The sequence below is a fragment of the Propithecus coquereli genome, unplaced genomic scaffold (assembly GCF_000956105.1).
Source record: "Propithecus coquereli isolate 6110/MARCELLA unplaced genomic scaffold, Pcoq_1.0 Scaffold540, whole genome shotgun sequence".
Classification (NCBI taxonomy): Eukaryota; Metazoa; Chordata; class Mammalia; order Primates; family Indriidae; genus Propithecus; species Propithecus coquereli.
Genome location: NW_012151286.1, coordinates 467,092 through 491,890, shown reverse-complemented (window position 1 = coordinate 491,890; position 24,799 = coordinate 467,092). Strand labels below are relative to the sequence as shown.

The 24,799-nt window shown below is 59.8% G+C and overlaps 1 protein-coding gene across 2 annotated transcripts in view; it reads right to left on the bottom strand.

Moving 5' to 3' along the window:
• Window positions 1-1,763: 1,763 nt before the first annotated feature.
• Window positions 1,764-24,799, bottom strand: part of GNAO1 (guanine nucleotide binding protein (G protein), alpha activating activity polypeptide O) — a 159,739-nt gene continuing 136,703 nt past the window's right edge. The window contains exons 5-9 of one of the 2 annotated variants that reach the window (XM_012657445.1): window positions 20,682-20,810; window positions 19,288-19,417; window positions 6,452-6,605; window positions 2,900-3,115; window positions 1,764-1,987 (exon numbers count right to left, since the gene is read on the bottom strand). In XM_012657445.1, coding sequence (XP_012512899.1) covers window positions 2,928-3,115; window positions 6,452-6,605; window positions 19,288-19,417; window positions 20,682-20,810 — 601 coding nt within the window. In that variant the 3' untranslated portion in view covers window positions 1,764-1,987; window positions 2,900-2,927. Of the gene's footprint in view, window positions 1,988-2,899; window positions 3,116-6,451; window positions 6,606-13,743; window positions 13,932-15,410; window positions 15,565-19,287; window positions 19,418-20,681; window positions 20,811-24,799 lie in introns of those variants that run through there. The other variant, XM_012657444.1, reaches the window with a different exon arrangement.

Genomic DNA, 24,799 nt, shown 5'->3' with positions numbered 1-24,799 from the left:
ACACCGCGAGTGCCAGGCTGCAGGTAACCCTTGTGTGTTTGGCCTGCAGGGGCTTCCTGTGCCCCCTGTGGCCCTCTGTCATCCGCGGCCTCCTACGGGGAGACAAAGCAGAAGGAAAACTTCCCGGCCAGTCTGGCTAGCCCAGAGCTTGTCCTTGGCCTGCAGGGAGTGGATGTGACCCCTTGGGTGCAGAGGGCCCAAGCAATGTGGCCTCGTTCTTGGGACTACCCATCCTCCCACTGCGGTGCAACCCCTGGGGACAGAAGAAACAGGATCCTGTATGAGCAGATTTGGGATTACCTGCCCTCCCTCCACTGTCCCCCTTCTAATCCTCAGCTCCACCCTGTGCTGGAAAACAGCAGCAGGAGTGCAGAGGGGTTGGGAGTGGGGGGCGGGGGGAGAGTGTTGAGGGCTGAAGAGGGCGTCACAGGCAGGGAGCGGCCTGTTCCCTGGCCCTTGCTCCCCAGTGGCAGCGGGCAGCTGTCCCCAGACTCGCTCTGAGCTGGTGGCCCGGGAGCAGCACCGAGGGGGACATAAAGGGCCTGGGGCGGGGGGGACTCCTTACCCACCAGCCTCCCAGCCACGTCCCTCCTTCCCTTTCCTGTCAGAGTGACGCCCACTTCGAAGACCACTGGCTGGAAGGCAGAGGGTGAGAGACTCAGGAATACAGACAAACATTCTCTTTATTGAGCTACACATGAATTTCCATTAGTCAGAGAAGTAGACTGGCAGTGTGTAAGATATCACAGAAACCTCACCGATTGGGAATAGAAAGGCTTAGAAAGACCCGTGGGCTTTTTTTTTCTTTTTTCCTTTTTTTTTCCAAGTTTTTTTTATTTTTTATTTTTTTGTGTTTTGTCTTTTTGCCTCCTCTTTGTTTGAAATGGCTGTGACTGGTCTTCTTCAGCAAATATTAAGTCTGAAAAGTGAAACTGTGAAGAGGTTTGGGGTTTGGATACTGGTCAAAGTAGAAATGACATAGGACTGATCATGAAAACTGTGGCTTTAATGTAAACACTACATTCCATCTGTTTTTAAAATTTTTTATGGGTTTTTTTATCCATCTTGTGGTATTTAAAAATTTTTTTTTTTCTTTTTATCTGCAGCACAAACATCCCCACATGAGAAAGGGCGAACACAGGTCACTGAAACAAAGGAAAAGGTGGGGAGGGGACACATACACGAGAGGGGAGACGGGAAACCTAAGATGTCAAAGGAAAAAACCACAACCCCATTTCCCAGACTATGAAAGCGGATCTGGTGTATAATACATAGTACTCATCGGGGCAGAAAAACAAAACTACCAAAAAAAAAAAAATCCCAAAAACAAACCAAAAAAAAGGAACTCTGTAGAAGGAGGGGGTTGGTGGGAAAACTGTTTTCTAGAGGGCTCTATATCCGTTTATGACAGGTTTTCTTGTATTCTTTTTGGCAGCTACTGGCCAGTGAGAGCTGTGCTTTTGCTATGCAAACCTGGAGTGAGTGTGGTTGCAGTGGCTTGGGGCTGGGCGAGCAGCGGGAGCTGCCACCGCTCAGTGGTGTCCGTAGTGTCTGGGTGGCCGACAGACAGCAGGGTTGCCGCGGCCTGTGGCCTTCTGGAAAGCCCTGCCTGACCAACGCACCGCACGGGAGCCCCTGGCAGCAGATGGGCCCAGCACCTCCGCATGTGCGCTTGGGGGCCGTGGGTGCGGGTGTGTAGGTTTTATTTTGAAAGAAAAAGAAAGAAATGTGGATGAAATGGTGAGTTTTCCTTTTCTTGTTTTAAGCTACAAAGCACATGAGAAATGTTTTTTCCTTTCAAATTCTAAATGTAAAGACTCAACTAAAACCAGATTCTACAGCATTCTACAGAAATACACAGCCGTCAGTCACTCTGGGGTCGTAGGTTAGACAGGGGCTTGATACAGAAAGGCTGTGTGTCTTACAAAGGCCAAAAGGTCATGCTACCAGGAGATCAACGTCAACAGCAAAGAGTCCATGAAGCAGTCTGTAGAGAGAGAGATAAGGGGTCCAGTCTGACCATTTTCTTCGATTTTAAAAACCAACCAACCAACCAAAAAACCCTAGGACATTCTTACTAGTGCTGCTGCAGGGTAAGGCGGGCAACAGCCCAGCCCGGGTCCCGGGTCAGAGCTACAGTCCAGCCCTCCCCTCGGCCACGCCTGTCCCCTCACTCCCCTCCTTCCCACGCGCCCCCCTGGAGGGGCTGACTCCAACTCTGCAGGGGACTTGAGTCCCCTCCCTGCAGCTGCTTTTAGAAAGCAGACCAAGTCTCCCTTTTCTCTGACTCTTCCCTTGTGAACGTGAATAAAGAAAACTCAGGAGCCAGTGGACGGGTCGGAGCAATGATTCTTCTAAATTCCTGACATTAACCACCACCACCACCCAAAAGAGAAGAGTGCTTCAATTTTTCTGTTGTGGGGAGTATAGGGTAGGGAGGCGCTTAGGGCGTTGGCCATTTCTTAAAGGGCTGGGACTTCACACGAGAGCAGGACAGAGCTGAGCGCACACAGCCTTAGCAGGTGGGACGCTGAGGACCAGCTGGACGACAGCCGGGCCTCGCTCTGCCCTCCCCCTGCACACAGAAACGGGGCTCAGAGAGTGAAACCCCGGGGCTGTCCTTAAAAGGAGGGACTCCAAAACCAGGCCCCCATCACGACACGCGTGTGCTCACGTGCCGTCTCAGGAAAACCTTGATGTGCTATGGGACGGTCAGTTCTGTCTGCAGCTCTTTCTAGTACAAACTAAAAAGATCTTTTAAATATATATTTATATATATATATATTATAAGGTTTTGTTATGCCTCTTTAAAGTTTATTTACCAACTTGCATTTGATAGTGGGGTGTGTGTGTGAGTGTGTGTGCACGCAAGCTTTTCTGTGAGTGCTGGAATCATTACCAAATAGGTTGCTATACAGGACAAGAGGTCAGTACAAGCCGCAGCCCCGGAGGTTGTTGGCAATGATGATGTCGGTGACGGCGTCGAATACCACCTGGATATTATTCGTGTCTGTGGCACAAGTCATGTGACAATAAATTTCTTTGTTGGGTGAGCGGTTTTTGCTTTCAAATTGTGCTTGGATGTAGGCGGCTGCATCTTCGTAGGTATTGGGGCCTGCAACAAGACACAGAAGAACAGGGGGAGGCCCTGGTGAGAGCTGTGGGTGGACAGGGCTGGGGACGTGGAGGCAGAGAAGGGGGCTGTGGCATGTTCCCTGTGTGGGATGAGACAGAGGAAGCAAACAGTAGGAGGTGTGGGGCATTCCTTCTCCAAGGAGTTTTACATTAAAACTGCATGGGGCTTAGCATTTGCCTGGCTTTTGACTTTTCAAGATCTTTTGCTGTGTTTTCGCAGCAGGTCTGCCCAGGAGCCCTGGGAGCACAAGGGACCGGCATCCCCTTTGCTTTCGAGATGAGTAAATTGAGACACCTCCCCAAGGTCTAAACCAATCCTGCTGATTCCAATAAATCGAGAGAATAAAGTCTGACGGGGAAGTAGCTTGACAGGGTGGTGACCCAGGACACGTGGGGGGCGCCAAGCAGGACCTGTGCTCCTTCCTCTGGGGGTTCCTCTAACGAGAGGTCACTCGGCAGGGCTGGGAGCATCTCTGAGTCGTCCTGGTTCTTGGTGAGTGGTCAGGACGTGGGAGCAGAGGTGTCCCCAGGGTGGGGGTTTACAGGGGTGTCAGCATGTGTGACACCAACGGGGCCCTCATTCTCCCCACCAGGTCCCTTGATCCTGGCTGGGGCTGGGTGGGGATAGCGGAGCACATCTGTGGATGATGTAAGGACAGTTTTCTAACCAGCTGCAACCCAAACCCTGTGGTTGCGCCACGGTTAAATACCATAAAACACAGAAGTGCAAAAAAGCCCAAGACAAGGAAGATGCCCCATTTTCCTCAGTGCCGCTAGGATCTGTCCAGCATGGAAACAATGTTATTTTGGGTGTGGGGTGATCCCTCCCCTGTGCCCCACCCGGCCCTGCCTCATTCTCCAGCTGTAGGCTGAGGGTGTGGGCCACAGGCTGGGGTCGCTGGAGGCTTCTGCAGCAAGATTTTCTTTCCTTCAAAGCCGATCAGAAGACCTGACTCCAGGCCAGTGATAAGCAAATATGAGGGGCAAGGAGTGGGGGCGCCCCTGGGTGGGGTCTGGGCAGCCCGGCGCGAGTGCCCAGACCCACCGCTGCAGGGGTGCCAAGTGCGGAAGCAGGCGGAGCGCCGAGCCCACAGCAAAGCTACCAAAGACCAGACAGCGGCTGACGCGGACCCTGCCAAGGAGCTTCCCATCCACAGACAGCCAAGACAGGGCACAGACCGTGGTAAAAAGTGCCACAGGCGTCCCCTCCAGATGGTGGGAACGCCCCCGTGCCTGCTCTGAGTTTGCTGAGTGCAGTGTCCTCACACGGCCCCCCTGCTGCCTGGCCCAAGCTGGCCCACACGGTCCCTTACACAGCCACCGCCCGTCCCCCACCCCTCCAAATTTTTTGTGCACCACAGGCCTGCATGCCCTGGGGCCACTGCCTTGGTGACCATTTGTCATCTGTTGCGTTGTCTGAACTAAACTGGATCCCTCTGAAGGTCCCGGAGAACTCAGTCGTTTCCCAAATTCCGACGAGGGGCATCTTCTGGAGGTGTCCAGCACTCAAACTACACAGCAGGGAGACCGGCTGCTCCTCAGGCCACTTCGCAAATTGGGCTCTAGTGGGACACTGGACAGGAAGAGCCTTAGTGTTGGGCCTGCCCCTGACGGTGGCATTGGCCTGAGAGGGCCTGTCGGGTCCTGTCACCACAACTTCACAAAGGCCGGAGTTGGTCCGGGAAGGCCTTTGCTAAGGCTGGAAGAGGTCAGGTCGGCAGTGGCTGCTAAGTGGCTGCGGCCGGCTTTGCCCACAGGCAGGGCCCTCCCTGGCCCCCTGGCAGTCGGGGCCGGGCCTTTCCAGGCCTGTCCTGTGCCCTCCTGTACTCGCTCCACCTGCAGCAGGCACCTCCTCCCAGTCCCCCTGGCCTTGGTTCCAGCCTCTGGGTAACAGCCAGGGGTTGTGCGGACCTGGTGCGGAGCCCCTGTCGCCCCAGCCGTCCTCACGGCCACCCCACGGGGAAGGCGTTATTGTCTACCCTGGTGCCCAGACAGAAAGGAGGCCCAGGTGATCAAGTCACCTGTTTAGAGTTGCAGTGGTCTGGCTCCAGAGGCTACTGTGGTCACCTGCCCAGTTGGAGAATCTGCGCTCCTGGCATCCGTCAGGCCAGAGAGCCCGCGTGCAGGGCACGGTCCCTGGCCCCGCCTCCGTCTCTGCACCCTGGGACGGCAGGCACCTTGCAGATTCACAGGCAGCACGGAGCGGCGGGAGGGTAGAGCTGCCCGGAGCGAGCTGACGGGCCCTGCCTCACACAGCTGCTCCCACTAGTGGGGAGGGGTGGAGAGACGTGCTCCGATGTCTACTGGCATTTGGGAGCCGTGTGACTGGGTTTGGGGGCCCGTGTAGCCCTGAGACTCAGGCCACGCTGCGTCTCACTCCTGGGCTGTGTCAGTGGGCTCCTGGCTGAGCCAGCTGCACCCTTAGCTGGGGGAGGACAGGACACAACTTCCTCCACTGCAGGGTGCTGGCCCTCGGTTCTCAGCATGCAAAGGTGACTTCACCCCAGGGATCCCTAGAATCTTCTCCCCAGAGGGACAAGGGCTGGACGCTGGCATCCCATCAGCCCTGCTTCTAGCAGCAGCCCGAGCAGCAGCCCAGAGCTGGTCCGCCCTACGGAAGCCAGCCTCCCTCATCCACCCATTGGCAAGCGCTTCATTTGGGGGGCGGATCTCTGATACATTCCCGAGAGCAGGAGAAAAGCCCCAGAGAAGGCAGAGGCAGGGGAGGTGTCAGGGGGAGGAGGCTGGCAGATAGCGGAGGTTGATTTGGGGGAAGGACAGGGGTAGAGGAACGGGGCAGGGGCGGGGGTGGAATGGCTGCCACGCTGCTGCGCAGAGGTGTGTGTGCCGTACACCGAAGTGGACAGCAGAGGAGGCAGGTGGGGCTGAAACGCAGCCCAGGCCCCACTCACAGGCCACGTCCCCGTTTTCTGTTTCCCACAAAGGTGCCACGTGGCCCGGCCCCGGGCAGGGGTGAGGGGAGGCTCTCCTGCTAGTCCCGAGACCTCTTCTTGAGGGTGACCAGGAGAGAGGGGAAGGGGAAGCCTGTGGTCCTGTCCTGGCCCCTGCTCCCTACCCTGTCGCGCCTGAGTCACTTGGTCACAACACATACAGCTCAGGAGGGGCCACTTCCCACCACACTCAGGGCTGTGTCCCGGAAAGGGCCAAACCTGGTGGTGCCCTCACCTCCATTTTTCTCTTCACCCCGACTCTGCAGTGGGTCCCTCTCGCCAGCGGGCCCAAGCGGTGCTGGCCGAGCCCACAGGTCCCTGCCAGGGGCGGGGCTTCCCGCTGCACAGGGCCGAGTGACACCCACCTGTGTATTCAGGAAAGCAGATGGTCAAAGGTGACTTCTTGATCTTCTCGCCAAAGAGATCTTTCTTGTTGAGGAAGAGAATGATGGAGGTATCGATGAAGAACTTGTTGTTACAGATGGAGTCGAAGAGCATGAGAGACTCGTGCATGCGGTTCTGCAGCCCCAGGCGGGGGAAGAGAGAGCAGGACAGACAGCAGGAGGGAGAGACACAGAGACAGGGAGAGAGAAGAGGAGAATTAGGTTCGAGAGGGAGGGACCAGGCTACTCAGCAGCCCGAGGGGGCCCCTGTGCCCCCAGCTCCTCCGGGAGGCTGTGGAGAGAACCTGCAATTGGTAACACGTCACAGAGCGTCTCGTCCCCGACTTCCAGAGCTCCCATCAACTCGGGGCCAGTGGCAGAGACTGGACTGGGAGCCAACGATGGCTCTCTGGGGAGGCTGAGGACAGGGTGACTTGGGCTCTCCCCGCTGCAGAGTCCCTAGCCACGGGAGCGTGTCCTGACACGTGTGCGCGTGCGTGTGTGTGCGAATGTGCTGGGGGTGGTGGTGGGGCTGGATTGGACCTTTCCTCCTGGGCCTGGTTTGTGGGTGGGGGGATGTTCCCTGGAGAGAGGGATTTTTAGGCCCCTCCCGTGAGCCAAGGGAAGTCAGACCAGGTCCTCCAGCCTCCTGGCGGCCGCCACTCCCTGCCCAGGGCTGCCTCCAGGAGCGCCCGGGGGACTGGCCACACCTCCTCTGTCTCGGTCCAGCTCAGCCACGTCTGCCCTGCAAGGCGCACTATGCAAGGCGGAGAAGTGCTGCCTCGAGCACAACCAAACGGGTGAACGTGCTGGGCACCCCAAGAACAGCCGAGACTGAGGCGGCCAGACTTGTGCCCTGGGCACGGCTGACTTACTCTACTTGGGGATGCCAGGGCCATCCGCTCGGGGAACCTGCGCCCTGGCAGCACAGAAGAGCGTGCTTCTCTGTGAACTAACGCATCTCTGCACGGGAAGGCGGGGAAGGGACGGCTCCCTTATTTTCCCCAAGAACTCTGCCCCAGCCCTGGGGGCTCGTCCGCGGCAAACCCAACTCCGTGGGTCTAGAGCCCAAGCCCAGAGGTAACCCAGGCTAGACTCTGTTTTGAAGTAAGAAGATTGAAACACGTAACAGGAAAGAGAAGAGTTGGTGTAGCTGTCACTGGGCATATTCGCTGAGAGATGAACTCGTCCCCCAGGGATGACCAAACAGCGGGAGCCGAGTGAACTGCTGCGTCACCTGCCACGGCCATCCCCTGTCCGAGCAGGAGGGTGGGAGATGAAGTGACCCCCACCTGCCGGCACTGTGCCTGCCTGGTGTCATTCAGCCTCATCGACCCTTAGGGGACACCGAGGTGGCACAGCTGGGACCCTTAAAGAGCAGAGACTCGCGCCAGCTCTGGGCCAGATCCAGAACTTACTAATGGGCTTCTCCGGGTCGGTATCAGCGTCTCCAGCAGGAGTGTTGAGGAACAACGAGGCAGAGCACTGGGGCAGCCCCACGCGTCTCGTGGCTCGTCCTCCCCTCAGTAACCTCCCCTGCGCTATGACACCGGCCCTGGAAAGGGTCTCAGCCCCAACCCTGAGCTTGGCAGTGGAGGGGGCAGTCTGAGTTCTGTCTCCCCCCAAGAGCACCTAGACACGGCTTCGTGCCCCCTCTGGGACCTGCAGTACACGGCACCGTCCTTTCATTCTGCTAAACAAATCCAGCGAACACTATGATCTCAGCGCATCTCACCCTCAACCAGTACGCTTCACTCTCTCCGCTACCCGGGAAGGTCAACCGGCGTCTGCACCGTCGCCCCCAGGGAGGAGCAAGACTCACTGGCCCCATGTTCAGGGAAGGGCAGCTGGAGGTTTCCTAGCGGCCCCCCGGACCCACGTGCGGGGCTCCGGCTGTGAACACTCAGGCTCGCTGGGTCGCCCACGGGGGCAGCGTGGTGAGGCTCTGACACCGAGGACTCAGTGGGGGCCACAGAGGCACCTCGCCCTGCAGCTCTCAACAAAGAGCTGAAAACCCGCAGCCAGGGGCAAGCTCCCAACTCGACTGCACAGCTGTCCCGGACACTGCTTTGGTCTACAGACCCGGGGGATGCGTTGGGGACATATGGCCGAGGTACCCCCAGGACCATACAGGAATCACAGAGGGGCTGCCAGGGTGACCCGAGCTGAGAGTGGGGACTGTGCCCCTTTGACACATGGGTGGGCCTGAAGGTCTCTTCTTCAAGAGGCCACGGAGCTTAGGTCTGGAGGGAAAGCCGGGCCAGCTCAGGCTCCTCGGGTCCACCTGCTAAGGCTTGGCCCCTCCACAGCGTCCGGCGCGCGCCTCAGGGCGCAGAGCACACGCTCGCTCATCCTTCCCGCCAGCACCGACTGGCCGTGCGCAAGGCCCTCTGCTGGGCTGCCACGGGGATGTAGAACGACCCGGTCAGGCTCCTGCTCTCCAAGAGCTCACAGTCTAGTCAGGGAGAGACAACGCACGCACATTAAGAAGGTCTGCGGTCCCAGCAGTGGCACAGAGCAGAGGACATGCACAGCCAGACCTGGTTTTGAGGGTAGAGGGTCTTGGAGGGAGCCCCGAAAGAAGGGCTGATCCCGGGGATTTGGGGAGGGCAGTGAGGAGGGGAGATGTTGCAGGATGGGGAGGCGCCGGCACCGAGACCCCCGCTGTGCGTCCTAGGCCTGACTGCCACCCCCCACTGAGCAGAACCCATCACCTAAGGAGTCAGAGAACAGTTCATCCTTACAAGCTTCCCAGGAGGAAGCAGACGCTGGAGCACTCCAAATGGAGACATCACCATGTGAGCAAAGAGAAAGAAGCCAGGGGTCACAGCCAGCAGCCACCTGCCCCTGCCTGTGTCCCCGTCCCGCGGAGCCACTGGGAACCCTCCCCAGGCCGTCTCCCCCAGTCCTCCACCTGCCCCAGACTTCAGTGGAGCCCAGGAGCAGCAGGAAGCGGTGCCGGCGCAGGGTGGCCAGCAGCGGCGTGGAGGCCGGCACCGAGCACTCCAGGACAGGAAGGGGGCCTGGCACAGGACAGAGCACGCCCGCCCGGCCGCAGTCCTGACAGGCGGGCAGCGCGGCCAGTTGCCCTGGTCCTTCTGCGCGCAGCACAACTGTGCCCACTCTGCCGGGCTGCCTGCCGTTCCCGGACCGGGACAGGCACGAGGACACGCATCTTGCGGATGTGCCTGGCACAAGCTCCCTGGGCACTGACACAACACGTCACACTCACGCTAGAAAAAGCTGGCACTTTTTATTAACGGTAGGTGACTAATAAATACATTACGGCAGCCGATAAATTATTACAATGACTAGAGATTTATTAAACCAACAAGTCACTTTTCTTACAAAATGACAGTTAATATGGGCTGGGTGGCGGCGGCGGGTGGAGGAGGACCACTGCACCTAAGAGAGAAGGCTCCGCCAAGGAGGGTGTGGGCGGGAAGGGCAGACAGGCTGCAGCAGAGCGGGAGGGGCATGGGGGGGCAGAGGGTGGCAGTGGGGGTGGGGACCGAGCCGAGGACCAGGGAGTGAAGGGCCGGGTGGACACGGGGCGTGTGGCGGGGAGGGGAGGAGAGACAACCCAGGAATGGCCGTGTGTGGAGCTGCGGGCTCTGCTGGGAGGGGCTGTGGGTTTATGCTGGTGGTCTTGGGGCACCGGGCCTGGCATGACAGCTTCCCTTGCAGAGGAAGCCCCCTCAGTGAGGGGTCTGTCCTGCCCCTTCCTTGACAGGGGCCTTCACCTGGCTGGAGCGGGGTCTGTCTCGGGGCTTTTCTTTCGGAGGAGGAGGGGGCTGGGGAGCCTGACCACAGACCCCATCACAGCAGCTCACACCTTGGCCCTGTTCCCTGGGCTGCTGGGACCCCTCACTCTGTTGGCTTGCGGCCTGACGGGGGAATTGGCTGGAGGGGTGACTGCTTTCAGCACCCCAGATTGGACCTCTGGTGCCCATGACGCCAGAGCCTTGGGTCCGGAGCCTGAGCACTACCTGAAGGCTTCTAGAAACTCAGAAAAGGGCAGAGACAGCGGAAGGGCTTTGTGCCCTGGACTTCTCAAAAAGGGGGTGGACAGGCCACCACGTGGTCTGGAGGAGAGGGACTGAGGGTTCATTAAGAACCCTCTTGGATTGTGGTGGATTTACTTGCCAAGAGTGTTGGAGAGGGCGCTAGGTCAGACCAAGAAAGAAAGCGGTGGTCAGGAAGGATGCGGGCTAGAGATAAGGAAGGACTTCCAGGGTCAGCCCCTGGCACTAACCGTGAAGCATGTTGGGAGGGAGCCGGGGCTGATCTCCCCCGCAGGGCTCACTGGCCGAGGGAAGGGCTGGGTGAAATTGGCTTGCAGAGAAGACAGCCTGTTTGTGGGGCTGAGAGGTGGGCACTTGGGGCTGCTCCTGTCCCTGGGGACACTCGGTGAAGCCCAGTACAGTACATGGAGGGCAGGGGCCTCAGTTCGCACCAGCGGGCTATGGGGCTGGGCTGGGGGAGGGGCCAGGTACCGTGGTGGTCTCCCGCCTGGGTGCTGCCCCCACCCCGTGGTGGGAGTGCACAGCCACGGACCCCAGGCTCTGCTGGGCCCAGAGGGGAGAGGAAGGGACAGGGCATCCAGAGTGCCGAAGCTGTCGGTGGGGGCCGGGCTGTGTTTCCTGCTCAGGGCTGGACGGACCCCACGCCCTCCTCAGGCCAGAGTCCGACTGAGCCCTTTCTTGGGCCTCGGGCACCCCTCATCCCTCCAGTCAGGCCAGAGAGCCTTGGGGACCTCTATCAATGGCCAGCGGGAAGGCCAAGACCTGGCTCTTATGACAGCCGTCGGTGCAGGGCACAGAATGTGCCCACAGGCATACAAGTTTGGCACAGGCACCCTGCCTAGAAGTCAGTTTCCCCTTGGCCTGCTCAATTAGAGCCATTCCGAGAGTGGACCGTGGCCCCCGTGGTGGCACACACGGGCCACTGTGGATAAGAGACGCCCCCCCACCTGTTCACTTACATTTCCTCACATCCACATCCACGGCGGAGCCAAAACCCACCTGTCACCCTCAGCCGTCCCTCCCCTGGTGGAGATGCCGGCGATGACATGGACGGGAGACGCACACAGGGAGACAGCTTCTCCCTAGATACCCTGGAGGGCCAAGGACCCCTGGCGGGCTGGTGGGAGGCGGAAGGCGGAGAGCGACGCACATCTGAGGGGAGAGAGGCGCCCTGGGGACAGGGGTGGGAAGGCCCGAGCACCTGCTCCCCCACCCCCTGGTGCTACAGATGGCTCTGGGGTCCTGAGCCCAGCCCGGGGCTCTGGCCACTGTGCCACGTGGTTTGAGGGAGCAGGCTGGGGAGATGGAGAGCCAGCGGCTCCCGTTGGCAGAGTGATGGCCTGAGAGGTGGGGCTTGGCCTCTTGCCAGCTGCTCTGAGTTGGGGTCACAGTCTGGAGCAGCGTTAGGGGCACAGCTGCCTCAGCCAGGGTGGTGCTGCTGGGAAGTAGCTGCTGTCATCAATGCGGGCAAGTGGCTTGGCTGGCCCAGGCTGCCCATGGCAGGACATTGAGACTTTGCCACATCTCAGCACCTGGTACAAGGTCCAAAACACCACAGGTGAGCAAACAAAAGTGGACTTGGGCTGACAGGGCAGCTCCTGCAGCCTGGCTGCTACAGGCGGCAGCAGCGGGACGGCCAGACCAGGGAGGGGCTCCTGGAGGCACCATCCCTATAGGTATTTGGCACCAGGGAAGGTCCCCTGGATCTCCCGTGCATCACCCAGAGCTCTGTACCCGTTGGGACCAACAAGCCCCGAGCTGTTGGCATAGGGCTCTTCTGGCTTGGGGACAGTCCAGGGGCTGCACGTGAGAGCCCAGGGGTCCTGCCTGGCTGAGGACTGAGCAGTGCCCAGAGTGGCGGCCAAGGGGACGGAGGGCTTGAGGAGGGAGGCAGAGGCCTCTCAAGGGGTGGTCTGGGTCCCCAGGCACCTAGGAGTGGGAGGGGTATGTCGATTATCCAAGGCCAGCCAGGACCAGGGTCACAGGAGACACCTCACCCTTTTCTGCTCAGGGGTCTCTCTAAGGGGTCCTAGGACTCTCCCCTAAAGTGGGGGGCAGGGAGGTGTGTTTGAGTCTGACTGGGCCCTTCGCAGCTCACACTCCAGGGTGATGGTCCCATCCACCTGCCCCCTCTGCCCCCAGGGCCTGGGAGGACACCAAAGGCTGCGGACAAACTTCCTGATTTCTTCACCAAGATGGAGCGAAGCAGAGCCCTGACCACAGGGGCCTGCTCCACAGCCCCCCACCCCGGGCCTCCCCAACTACAGATCCCCCAGCCCAAAGGCCTCTACCTGCCTCTGCTGGCTTGAGTTGAATTCACTGTGAATGAGAGAAGGAAAAGCACATCCTTGCACACCTTGGAGTGGCCACCTGAGCCTGGACCAACTGGAGAAAGTAGACGGGTCACCTTTGGGCCTGCAAGGCCTGGGCGGAGGCCCCAGCCCAGCCAACACAGAGCTGCTGCCCCAGCCTCCCTCCCCAGCACACCCTCCTCTCCGGAACCCGTATCCCAGCCGCGCACTCAGCCCCTCCTGTCATCCTGCCATCTGCCTGTGGGATAAGGCGGTTTTAGAAGCATCTCCAGGCCTCGGAGGAGTTAGGGTGGGGTTCTCCGGGAAGGCAATGACCAAGGAAGGGGGACACAGAGAAGGAAGGGCTGAGATCCAGGGGGAGGGAGGAGGAAGGCACTCGCCAAGGCCTGAGCCCTCAGACGCACAGCAAGTTTGCTCAGCTCAGCCAGCTGCCATCCCCTGCTTTTGTCCATGGAGCCGCCCTCAACCAGACACCCCAGGCAAAGCTGGCGGATGGCCCCTACTGCCTCCGACCTGCCAGCACCCTGCCACGGGGCTGTCCTGCCACCCCAGATGACAGGAGGACACCCCAAGACTTCAAGAGAGTCATCAAGTGCAGGCTGTGCCCATTCTGGGCCAAGCGGCGACCTTGCCCCCCTCCCCCAGCCTCTAAATGAAACAGGTGGCGATGACGCAGAAGCCACAGAGGCGCGAGTCTCCTGGCCTTGTGGGCTGTGCTCAGCACCCCAGCCCTGCCCCCGCGTTACCACGTGTTCTGATGTCACAGGAGTGGGGGCGTGGGGCAGGTGGGGGACACCCCTCCTGCCCCTTGGTGCCAGCCTCTGGGGTCTTCTTCCTCAAGTGCAAAGAGTGGTCTGAGGGTGGCGGAGCTCTGGTTCCAGGGGAGGGGCAGCAGGCTGGGCAAGGCGGTGGGTGCCAGGCAGGGCGACCGGGGCTCTCAGTAGAGGCCACAGCCCCGCAGGTTTTTGGCGATGATGACGTCCGTCACGGCGTCAAAGACAAACTGGATGTTGTTGGTGTCCGTGGCGCAGGTGACATGGGTGTAGATCTCCTTGTGGGCCGACTTGTTCTTGCTCTCGTACTGGGCCTGGATGTAAGCCACGGCTTCCGTGAAGGCACTGGGGCCTGCGGGGGCAAACAGGCAGGGAGCGGGTAAGGCGAGGCCCCAGCCCTGCCCGCACATCCACCCGCACGGGCCTCTCAGAGACGACAATAAAGGAAAAACCTGACTGGGTCGGGGGCAGGCTGAGGGCTCAGCTATATCCACGGTGGGTCTTGCATTCAGTCACTGATTCCAGTCCAGTGTAAAAATCATGAAAGGAAGGAACGAGGTATCAAGTCTCCCCACATGTCACCTGAATTAAGGGTGAGTGCTGTTTCGTGAAATTTCTGTTTCCCTCTCATGTGTGCACCTGACTCCTGATGCAAACTTTACGTCTTACCACGGGTCACGTGGTGGCCCTGGCTGATGCACGCCCTGGCTGGGCCCTCTCCTGCTTGCCAACCTGCAGAGCAGGACTGAGGCCCGGCCGGGAGGGAGGAGCAGTCTGTGAGCACCTCCCGCTTCAGGCAGTCACTCTCGGGGACTAAGAACTGCCTGGCTTGGTTGCCTGCTGCCTTCCTCCGCATGCACCAGATTGCTCTGGTGTCCAGGCAGGCTCAGGGAGAGGGGAGTCTAGGAGAGAAGCTGGCGGTTTGGGGAGGAACAGAAGAACGGGACCCAGGCTTTGCACTGAAGCCCCAGAGCCTCCAGGAATCTGGGCCCAGCACAGGCAGGGCTGAGATGGCCCCTGGAGGGAGGGGCAGAGCAGGGAGCTGGAGTCGGGTTTGGAGCCATGGCGCTAAGCTGGGGTGGGCCTCTGTGCGGAGAGCTGGAGTGGCATGCCTGGAGGGGCTGGGCCATCTGAGGCACATGTGTGCAGGCCACCAGGCCTGGCCTCGCGGGTCTAGTGGGTCTCTAGAGACCCCCTCGCGGGTCTCTTTGCTAAATCCGGGCTGGAGCGGAAGGGAGTGTCCCTGGGACTGCAGCTAACTACTTGGATCCCTTGGCTAGTGGTACTCGCCTTCCCCACCCCAGCCCCAGGCTGGCCTTGGCGACTGACCCACCCTGCCTGTTCCACCGCCTCACAGGCCACAAGCCCAGGTCACTAGGGCGGGATCCACAGGCCCCCAATTATGGCTAGGGAGAAAGCTGGCTGCGGGTGTGAGGGGGGCTGAGCCCTGCCCACCTCTGGCTGGACACACCCGGGACCTGGCCTGTGGGGCAGTTGGCCTGATCCCGAGTGGCAGGTGGGGAAGACGCGGGGGTGGGGAGAGCTGTGACGCCTGCCTGCCCCAAGCCCACTCTCAGGAAAGTGGAGTTCAGCCTAGGGCCTTCCCTGGTGACCGCAGGCCCACCCTGCTGGGACTGTCTGCCCCTGCTCTGTGCTCTCTGGACCTGAGGGCAGATCAGGCTGAGGACAGCCCTGTCGCCTCTGGCCAGGGGCTGACCATCTCCAGAGAGCTCTGTGTGGTAGAATCCAGGCGCCCGACGGGCACCACGGGGTGGGCTGAGGAGAAGGGCCGGCGCCTCAGGGATCCCTGTCCCGGGGCAGGGTCTCTAACCTGTGTATTCAGGAAAGCAGATGGTCAGCGGGGACTTCTTGATCTTCTCCTCAAATATGTCCTTCTTGTTAAGAAACAGGATGATGGACGTGTCTGTGAACCATTTGTTGTTGCAGATGCTGTCGAAGAGCTTCAGGGATTCGTGCATGCGGTTCTGCAACAGAGCGGAGGGGCGAGTGAGGGGTGGCAGCGTCCAGGGCCCTGACCCACCGCGGCCAACGACACAGCGGGACAAGCCAAGGGAAGGTCCACCAGTGCGGCTGAACGCAGCGCCAGGACGGAGACGGGAGGATCCACAGGACAAACAGGAGATGGCCCTGCTTCATTCCACACGCAGGCAGGGTGGGGCAGAGCAGGGGCGGGAGTGGGAGAATGCTGCCCCCTTCCAGAGCTGGCCCGGGTGGGGGCTGTGAGGTCACCGGAGAGGCTCCAGTGCATGGAGAGGACATGCACCATGCATGTTGAGGGCGGGGGCCGCACCCGCCACCGAACACGTCTACGCGGAACCGCGGGTCATGCAGATTTCTCTACTGGGGTGTCATTCGGTCTCGACAGCGAGCTTGGGAGGGTGCACGCATTCAGTTGGGAAACATTAACTGAGGACTTGGAGATCCTCGAATTAATCCTGAGTTGGAAGCAGATACCAGGGGGACAGCGTCTCGGGGGTGATCTTGCTGTGGCCTTGGTGTGGTTGGGTGGTTTGGTTGGTCGGCTGAGCCATGGCTGGGGCCGGGGAGGCTCTGGGAGAACTGGTTGATGGGGCTGGTTTCTCAGTAGAGGGGCCAGAAGAACCCCAAGATGAAACACAGCAAAACAGATTAAAACAGAGAGGAAAATAAGAGGGAAAGAGAGAGGAAAAAATTGAAAAATTGGTTCAACCAGTCTCGGGCCAGGACATCCAGGCCAGTCCATGCAGAGGCCCCTGTGCAGGCTTGTGGGGGCTGAGGCTGTCCTGGGCCTGCGGCCGGCGTGGCTGGAGATGAAGGCCAGGGTGGCGAGGACGAGCCTGAGCCGAGTGCGGGTGCAGGGGCAGGCTGGGCAGGCGTCACAGCAAAGTCACCCAGCGGCGCCCTGAGAACCTGCTGCTTTCAACTCTTAGCTGGTGGACTCGATTGGAGGGAGGTGCTTCATACCTGCCCGGCTCGGAGGGTCTCTCAGAATCTGCCCATGGTTTTGGCCTTGGTTTGGCAAGGTAAGGCCCTGCAGGCGGTGGTGACGGCAGTGACGGTGAGAAGTTGTGGCAGCCTGAGGCCTGGCTGGGCGGTGCTGAGAGCAGGAACGAGACCAGGACCCGACAAGGCCCTCGGGGTCCCAGGGTGCGGCAGACAGGGTGGCCAGATGGCAGGCGGCAGCCACTAGCTCCAGGGCCCTCTTGGCCTAGCTTCAGGAGCTGCCTCCAGACACCTTGGTCTCGGGCAGCCCCAGCTCTCACCCCAGGCCAGGGAGGGACGCACAGGGATGACCAGAAAGACCAGCTGAGGACAAGGCCTGGGCCCCCAGGGCCTCGCTCTTGCCTCCCTGGGGCAGAGCACCCATCCTGCAACCTGACCTCTAGCCGTGGCGTCTGGACGCAGTGGTAGCAGTTGCCGTTTACCGAGTGAAGACTCCCAGGTGCAGCCACTCTTACAGCTCTCAGCCCCGAGGTCCTCACACTGCCCACGAGCTCTGTCTACCATTATCACTATTTACAGAGGAGGTGGCGGAGGCTGGGCAGGGTGGGGCGCTGGCCCACGATCTCACACAGCTGGCAGGGGCAATGCTAGACCCTGGACCAGATCCATCCGATTCCCAGCTGTCTACCTCTGTACACACTGCCCAGCACACGGCAGCCGCTTAATCCTACAGCAGTGATGTTGTTTGTGCCGCCACCAGGTGATGGGCTGTGAAGGTTGCCAGTTTTTGGGGAAGGAAGGACCCTAAGAAGAACCCATCCTGACCTTGGCCCCATGTGCTGTGGCTATGCCCAGGCCCTCTGCTCCAGCCCTTGTGAAGAAGGGTGGGGGCAATGGGGAGGAGGGCCCTGCTGGGCAGCCAGGGCCAGGCAGCCTGGACAGGAAGGGCAGACTGGAAGGCCACCCAGTGCGAGGCCAGGCCCAGGCTCGGCCCCTGCACTCACTGGAACCCTTACCCTACTCTCAGGGTCAGGACTAGGCCTACTCTTTGACCCAGTGACCTGCTGGGACCACTGAGAACAATGACGGCTAAAACCCAACTCAGGGGCCTGCAAGAGGAAGAGCGAGGTGGCAAGCCGGCGCAGGGCACAGGTCTGGGTCACGCGCCCACCCATCAGCCAAAAGCCCCCCCACTCTGCATAAGCCCCTCAGGGCGGCGGCTCCTCCTCCCCAAAGCAGTGGCCCTACAGCCCACACCCCAGAGCTCACCCCATCCCCATAGCAGCCCTGGGGGACCAGCAGGGTAGGGCTGATGAGGAAGCTGAGACCCAGAGAGAAGACAGGCTTTGCTCAAGGCCCAGCACAAGTGCACCTCAAACCCTTGGAGCCGACCCCGAGAAGCTCAGGGTGAAGGTCGGTGTGTTCCAGATGGAAGGTGACGCCAGACGCCAGGGTGTGACCCATGGCCCACAGTCCCTGCCCCCAGGAGTGTTGGAGCTTGTCTCCGATGACCTTGTGGGCCACGCTCAGGGACTGGCTTCCCCTGCAGGCTCCGCGGACAGGCCCACAGGCTGGCAGGTTGCAGGGACGGCTCAGGGCACCCACCAACCACCATACAACCACCAGCTCGGCGCTGCTGTGCCGGAAACGGTTCCAGAGTGCTGCACATGGATCATCTCATTCCACTGCCAACAACCCCCACAAGGCAGGTACTATTATTATCTCCTTTTCACAGAAAATAGTAACTGAGGCAGAAAGGGTGCTGCCTAAATTCGGCAGCAAACCAGTGAGTAGCAGAGCCAGGACTAGGCCCAGAGGAAGGCTGCACCTCTCAAAGGTTGAGCGTCCCCCTCTGAAGCCAGTCCAGCAGGTCTCGATGGTCAAAGCTAGAAGCCCCAGGCTGCAGGATGAATGCAACACACAGAGGTGGGAGCCTGACCTGGTGTCCCGCAAACGAGGGGCTCAGAGCCATGACTGTCCCTCACCAGCATGCCTCATCCCCATTGCCCTTCCCGGCCCACCAGTCCCACACAAGGCTCCTGCAGCACCCCTGGCCCCCCACGGCTCCTGCAGCATCCCTAGCCCCCCACACGGCTGCTGCAGCACCCCTGGCCCTGCACACAGCTCCTGCAGCATCCTTGGCCCCCCACACGGCTCCTGCAACACCCCTTGCCCTGCCACGGCTCCTGCAGCAACCCTGGCCCCCCACACGGCTGCTGTAGCACCCCTGGCCTTGCACATGGCTCCTGCAGCATCCTTGGCCCCCCACATGGCTCCTGCAGCACCCCTGGCCCTGCACACGGCTCCTGCAGCATCTGAGCCTAGTGCTCCAGGGAGGGCTGTCAAGGCTAAGACTGCTATTTCTGTTGCACATACATTCTTGCTTGGTTGCACCCTGGTTTGTTAAGGATTTGCTTAATTTTGTCCCGGCCTCTATAACACGGAGCTTCTGTGACTCTGCTGAGTTTTCTGAGGAGGTACTTACTGCCCAAGACTCGAATTCTGCAAAGCTGTTTGTGATCAGTTTGCATACGGGCTCTGAGCCGGGCGGCCACGGCCCCCTTTGCTGTGCTGGCATCACGAGGCATTTGCTTCAGCAACGTGTGGCCAGGGGAGCGAGCCAGCATGGCCTGCCTACGGTGGGGCCCCCAGCAGCTGGTTGGACCCCAGAGCTGCTGGGGACAACTAAGACCCAGGTTCTGGCCAGCCTGTTCTTCGGCCAGCCTGCCCACACTGTCCCGTCCAGGGGGCCCAGGGACACTCACCGTGGTTTCATCTTCGTGGAGCACCTGGTCATAGCCGCTGAGTGCGACACAGAAAATGATGGCCGTGACGTCCTCGAAGCAGTGGATCCACTTCTTGCGTTCAGATCGCTGGCCCCCGACGTCGAACAGCCTGCAGGGGGAACAGGGAAGCTGGTGGCTCAGGGTCCAGGTGGGTGGGGGGATGCCTGGTGGTCAGGCTGTAAGAGGTCAGCCTCCCACCCCAATCCCCTGAGCGAGGAGCCCTGCAGCCTCCTAGACCGAGAAGCCTGTTGGCAGGCACCTGCTGGGGGGCTATGCCCTGACCCTGTGTGGACAGGGCCCCTGGTCCCTCCAGACAGAAGAGAACAGAGTGGGCTTGGAGCAAAGAAATGGGTCTGTCCTATCGTCACCTCCTGTGGATCCTGCTGCCCGGTCTGAATTGCAGGGGTGGTGGCCCACGGCCTCTGGGCCACTCCAGAATGCTTATTCTCTTCTTTCTGAGGGCGGGGCCAAGGTCCCCATCCTGCACTCCTGTCCAGTGAGCAGGAGGGACTGAGAGGCCTATAAGTCAAGGGAGGCCTCAAGGTTCCTGGCCCTAGCGCGGCTCCCAGAGCCCTACAGAGAGGCTGCCTGCTGGGCCTAGGAATCTGGATACAGCGCCTCAGCCCCGAGTCTGCGCAGGAGTGGGCAGGGGCTGGGGACATGGAGGCAAGAAGTGTTAGAATCCAGCCCCACCCCGGGCAAGGCAGGGGGCCAGGAAACAGGGCCTTACTCTGGCCACTGGCCCGAGCTCCCCGCCCTCCTCTCCCCCCTGGCCTCTCTTCCTGCTCCACCTGAGACCTGCAAGCCGCATCTGGAAGGCCGGGCAGGGGCTCTCGGGCCTCAGAGCGTGGAGGTTACTCCAGGCGGGGACACAGCACGCCGGCAGGGCCCTAGAAACCAGCCTCACACCTCAGGCCCCTGTTCTGAGGCACTCACAGCCCTGGCTTCTGGCGGTGTCCTGTGCCTGGGAAAGCCCTGCTTCTCTCAGGCCTCAGCTCCCCACGTGCACCGGGAGACGGGGGTCAGCTGCTCTCTCAGCCCTTCCCGCTCTGAGACTCCGTGGGTCCTCAGGGTCTCGCAGGTATTGCCTGGGCTTACCCAGCCCCATTCCTCACCCCTCCCCACAGGTGGCCTTGGAGGGGCGGCCTGGGTGATCCTTCTCCTCCCCCTCCCCAGGAGGCACCTCGGGGACAGGCCGCCCCTCCTCTGTCCATCCAATTCTCCTGTCCTTACAGCCGCACACCAGGACCCTTCCTCCAGGAAACCTTCCTGCTCACCCCAGCCCCTGAATCTGGGAGAAATGAACACAAAGTTCTTTTGGTATCTAACTGCCTGCCCCAACACCAGGGCCTGAGCGCTCCCCTGGGCCTCACCTGAAGTGGAGATTCTTGAATGTGAAGTGGGTTTCTACGATGCCCGTGGTTTTGACCCTGGTTCGGAGGATGTCCTGCTCGGTGGGCTGGTAGTCGGCGGCCCCAATCCGATCCAGGCTGTCCAGGTAGCTGGGGACGGCAACACACAAGGGACCATGGACCGAGCACCTGGGCATTGCTCAGGGCTTGCTGGGCCACCCACCTGCAGAGTCCCATCTCGGCCAGGGTCCCTCACAGGCTGACTATGGAAATGACCATGGCCATCCAGGGCCAGCAGAGGGTGGGGATGACCGAGGAAGAGGAACTTATGGTCCCGGCCTCGCATCCTCAGAGAGCCTCTAACTCAGACCGAGAGGGGCTATGTTCACAGCTCCAGGTACACTCAGATAAGACCGAGCTTTTAAATGAGACTACCGTATTTATAATACAATTTTGTATTTCTTCATTTTAAAAATAATGGCCAACAAGTAGCTTCTATTCTTTACACGTATAATAGTGTTTCATCCTTAAATTCCCCCAGTTAAATGTACTATTTTATAGATTAAAAACCGGGGCTCAGAGAAGGTAAGCACCTTGCCCAAGGGCACACAGCTTGACCTGGACACCTGGCTCCAGAGTCCACATTTTGGAGCTCTGTAGTGCTTTGAGAGGACCCCAAGCATCTGCCCACATTTTCCACACTCCGTACTTCCTTCTCGTTTACCAAGGGGTCTAGTGCGTCTTCCCCTTTGATGCTCTTGGAGGGGAGGTTTGGGGGCTCCCCAGCCACACAGTGGCCAGGCCTCCCCAGGACCCAGGTCTTTGGAATCCGGGCTCTCTCCCCTTACCACCACTCGCTCTGGGGTCAGATGGGGCCTTCGCACTTCACCTGCCCGGGCCATGAGCCAAGCACTAGAGGACGCTGCCTGCGAGGGTTATGGGTCCCTTTATGGGTTAGGTTTGAACGTAAAGCCAGGGTGGGATCTGGGAAACCAGGAAGTGGGGAGCTGGGCCAGGCCTGGAGGAAGACTCAGTGATCCACGGGGCCAGCCAGGCCACCCATCTGTGGTGCCAGGATAAACCACATGGGAGGAGCCCCGAGTGTTTGAGCCGGGGATGATGTGGGGGCCCAGGTTGTACTTGCTACAGGACCTGGCCGGACTGCATTCACCACAGCATGAGAGATGGGCGTGCTGACCAGCTCGTGGACATGCACAGGGCTGGGAAGGGCGGACACCTTTGCCAAAGGTGTTTACTGCTAAGCCAATAACCCAGGCCTGCCTCCAATCTCTGTGGGAAGGTCCCCTAAGAAAATAAAACAGAAGAGTTGATTCTAAGGCTCAAGGGGTTAAGCTTGAAGTCACAGTGCTAGAAATGGACTTTGCTGGGACTCCAGCCCGGGTCTGACTGATGGACTCTGGGCCTGACCATGTTCTCCGTGGGGTGGTGGGATGAGGGAGCTAAGGCTACAAGGTGACCTGTATACTCCAGCCATCCCAAGGCCTCCTTGTTGGGCCACTGGGTCTGGGCAGGCTCTGGTCTCAGCCCGAGGAGCCCCTTCCGGCCCCTCTGGCCCTGCCCCCGTCCTGGCTCCCATAGCCTCCGCTCACAAGCTGTGCTGGATGCCCCACATTGTCATCTCCAGCTGGACACCAGGCCTGGGCACCTCTGGTTTTGCCCCTCCTGTGCCAGCCGGGGCAAACTTCCTTTAGACAGACAACCTGGCCCCCTGGTGTGTCCTGCGCCGGCCGAGCCCCACACGAGGAGATGGCCGTGGGAGGGCGGGTGAGGTGTGGGGAGAGCTGTTTAACGTGCTCCAGCCAGCAAAGCTGAATGTGCAGCTACTGCCCATCCCACCTTCCCACTGCTCAAGGTGCCAGGCAGGGGGCGATGAACAAGATCAACACAGCCGCCACCTTCCCTGGGCCTTCGTGCTAGCGTGTGCGTGTGTGACAACAGACAGATGGGCAAGATATGACACGTCAGCATGTGGTGTCAGAGGAGAGAATCAGGCGATTGGCGATGGAGATCTGCTGGGGGCAGCTGTTTGGTGAAGGGCGGTTGGGGAAGGTGTCTGGGACAGTGGAGACGGAGGGGACTGAGCCTTGAGTGGCCCAGCAGAGAAACCAGCAGGTGTGGAAGCCCACCCTGGAGTGGGCGAGGCCCAGGTGGGTGGCAGAGGGGAGAGCGGCAGGCATCGGAGTGGGGCATGGCATGTAGGCCCTGGAGGCCACTGTCAGGACTGGGGCTTTTCTGATAGTGAGATGGGAGCCCTGGAAGGTTCTGGCCAGAAGTGTCGATACACGGTTCTCCAGCTATGGTGACAGCCAGCAGCATGGTGGGCAGGTGCGAGGGGCGAGAAGGGGTCAGGATGCTGCCTGCGATGCGCAAAGGGAGCCACCTTGCTGCAGTCACGTGTGGGGTACGGCAGGAAGAGCCGTTAAGATGTCCCGCCTGGTAGAGTGAGACACACTTGGCAGGAGGGGAAGGTGTGGCAGAGAGGGACCCGGGAGTCCCATTGGCACGTAGTGACTTAAGGCAGAAGTCAGGAGGGAGGACTGCACTGGAGATAAGAGTTTGAGAGTTGTCCCACGTGTAGGAATAATTTAAAATGAGAGGCCTGGGGAGGATCACCCAGGCACCCAGACTTGACAGGAACAGGTCCCACGACGAGCTCGGGAATCCCAGGGGCCGGGCAGGAGGCAGGGAGGGCATCTGAGAAGGCGGCCAGAGAGGAGGCAGCGGCCAGGAGCTGAGCGAAAGGGGCCGTGAGGAGGGGTCACAGACGCTGAGCAGGAGGCGGTGGCCGCTGGTAACCAGAGGAGCAAGAGCCCGAAGGGAGTGGCTTCAAGACAGAAAGAAGGCCAGGAGGGGAAGGCCGACAGCCAGCAGGGTCACTTCAGCCGGGGACTGGATTTGGGAGAAGCCAAAGCTAACCAAGCCGTGGAACCCTCTTGCACAGCCCCTGGCTGGATGAGCCTAGGGTTCCTGGGAGCTGTCTCAGAGCGACCGCCCAGAGGGGAGAGCCCGCCGACTTCAGAGAGGCTCCCTGCTCAGGAGCCCTGTGCCTCCTCCCCTGGGAAGGGCTGGGCCGGGAGCTTCTGGGGATTGGGGCTTCAGGGAACCACTTGAAGTGACACCCTATCAGGCCTGCCTCTCTCTCCTGCCACACGAATCTACCTCTATCTCTTTGACACACTGGACCCATGATTTTGTCACAGGATGAGCTCTAACTGCTAAAACACCAGCACCACCACCACAATCTGGACCAGAAATCGTGTCAGGTCCTCCTGCCACGACCGTCTACTTGTCCCCTCTCTTTCCTGCTGTGGAACCTTCTCCCAGAGGTGGGACACAGAATATCTCACTCCGGATAAGAGGAGAGAACGGCAATATTATAAACCTCGGGAGTGGAAAATTTGAAAGGAGGCAGAGACAAGAGAGAGAGAGAGAGAGAGAGAGAAGGAGAGGGAGGGAGAAGGTGAATTTCCTCAGCTCACTGGAGGGGTGGGGAGTTGACAAAAACTGACTCAAGTTTCAAGTTTCTTATTTAAAGTTATAATATAAAGGTAACCACCGGAAGAACTAAAAATAACCCTGTAACTAGCAAAAACCTGCAGCTGGGGTGGAGAGAGCTGGAAGGAAGGAAGGTGAGCTGAGTTCCCCGGATTTCACAGCGGGGATTCTAAGAAGGTCGAGTTTTTCTGGATGTCACTGGGACAAATGAATGGAAATGGATAAAAGTGGGAGAGGGCAGGCCTGGGGGTGGAAGAGAGGTCGCCCCTCTGTGTTGTTTAATGTTACTTCCACAATGGACTCGTGGTATAATCAGGGAACTGGGTAAAAATTTTTTTAAGTTTTTTTTTTTTTGAGATAGAGTCTCGCTTTTGTTGCCGGGGCTAGAGTGAGTGCCGTGGCATCAGCCTAGCTCACAGCAACCTCAAACTCCTGGGCTGAAGCAATCCTCCTGCCTCAGCCTCCCAAGTAGCTGGGACTACAGGCGCGAGCCACCATGCTCAGCTAATATTTTATTTCTGTTTTTAGTTGACTTGCTAATTTTTTCTATTTTTTTAGTAGAGACGAGGTCTCGCTCTTGCTCAGAGCTGGTCTCGAACTCCTGAGCTCAAGCAATCCTCCCG